Source organism: Buceros rhinoceros, unplaced genomic scaffold (assembly GCF_000710305.1).
Source record: "Buceros rhinoceros silvestris isolate BGI_N320 unplaced genomic scaffold, ASM71030v1 scaffold38663, whole genome shotgun sequence".
Classification (NCBI taxonomy): domain Eukaryota; kingdom Metazoa; phylum Chordata; class Aves; order Bucerotiformes; family Bucerotidae; genus Buceros; species Buceros rhinoceros.
Genome location: NW_010403784.1, coordinates 18,064 through 18,860, shown reverse-complemented (window position 1 = coordinate 18,860; position 797 = coordinate 18,064). Strand labels below are relative to the sequence as shown.

Here is a 797-nt window from a genome sequence, read left to right as displayed (position 1 = left end):
TGGTGCAGGCATGTCGCAGGCTGCCCAGGGCAGTGGTGGAGTCCCTATCCCCGGAGGGGTTTCCCAGCCGTGTGGAGGTGGCGCGGAGGGACAGGGGTCAGTGGGTGCCTGGCTGTGCTGGGGAATGGGGGGACTTGAGAGGCCGAAAGGGCTTTTCCAGCCCAAACAGTTCCTGGTTCTGTGGTTCAGTAGATATTCTGGACTGGAATTTCTGCTGTGTAGCATCTTCTAAGTGTCCGTGTGTTTCCTAGGAGTTGAACTGCTCCTACAGCGAGATGTCAGCCCACGACCCTGAAACGGTGCTTCGAGCAATCCTCTCGTCCCGTCAGCCGGACAGGTGCAGGAAGGCTCAGGCCTTCATCTCCACTCAGGGCCTCCAGCCTGAAACGGTGGCAGAGCTGGTGGCTGAAGAAATCTTGCAGGAGCTATTGGCATCTTCAGAAGGGAAAGGTATGGAAGAGGCTTGATCTCAGTGATTTTGGTTTGTAAGTGTGGAATTTGTGTGTCTGAAAAACAGTTCTCACTCGATGCTCACTGCAGTCAGTAACGACTGTAAGTGGGGCAAAGCTGAGTTACACAGATGGTTGGTGTGTCCAGTGCGGTGTTGCAGGAGTTAAGGTTTTACTTTTTATGGATGTAAATTTAATGCTTTTTTAAAAAAGGATTGATGGCCGTTTTGATCACGGTCTCTGCAGCCCCACGTCATCTGACTTGGACAGACTCAAGCTCCAGACTCTGTGTAAAGTGTAGCCAAAAGATTTACCCCCTTTTCTTTTTTACTTTGTGAAATGAGGGAT

At 51.2% G+C, this 797-nt stretch overlaps 1 protein-coding gene across 1 annotated transcript in view; it reads left to right on the top strand.

Annotated features, from left to right (window-relative positions):
* Positions 1–797, top strand: part of SPG11 (spastic paraplegia 11 (autosomal recessive)) — a gene marked incomplete at its 5' end in the record, with an annotated part of 10,944 nt that overhangs the window by 3,112 nt on the left and 7,035 nt on the right. Inside the window, one exon of the mRNA XM_010133133.1 lies at positions 252–450. Within this exon, the coding sequence (XP_010131435.1) occupies positions 252–450 (199 nt within the window). The remainder of the gene's footprint in view (positions 1–251; positions 451–797) is intronic.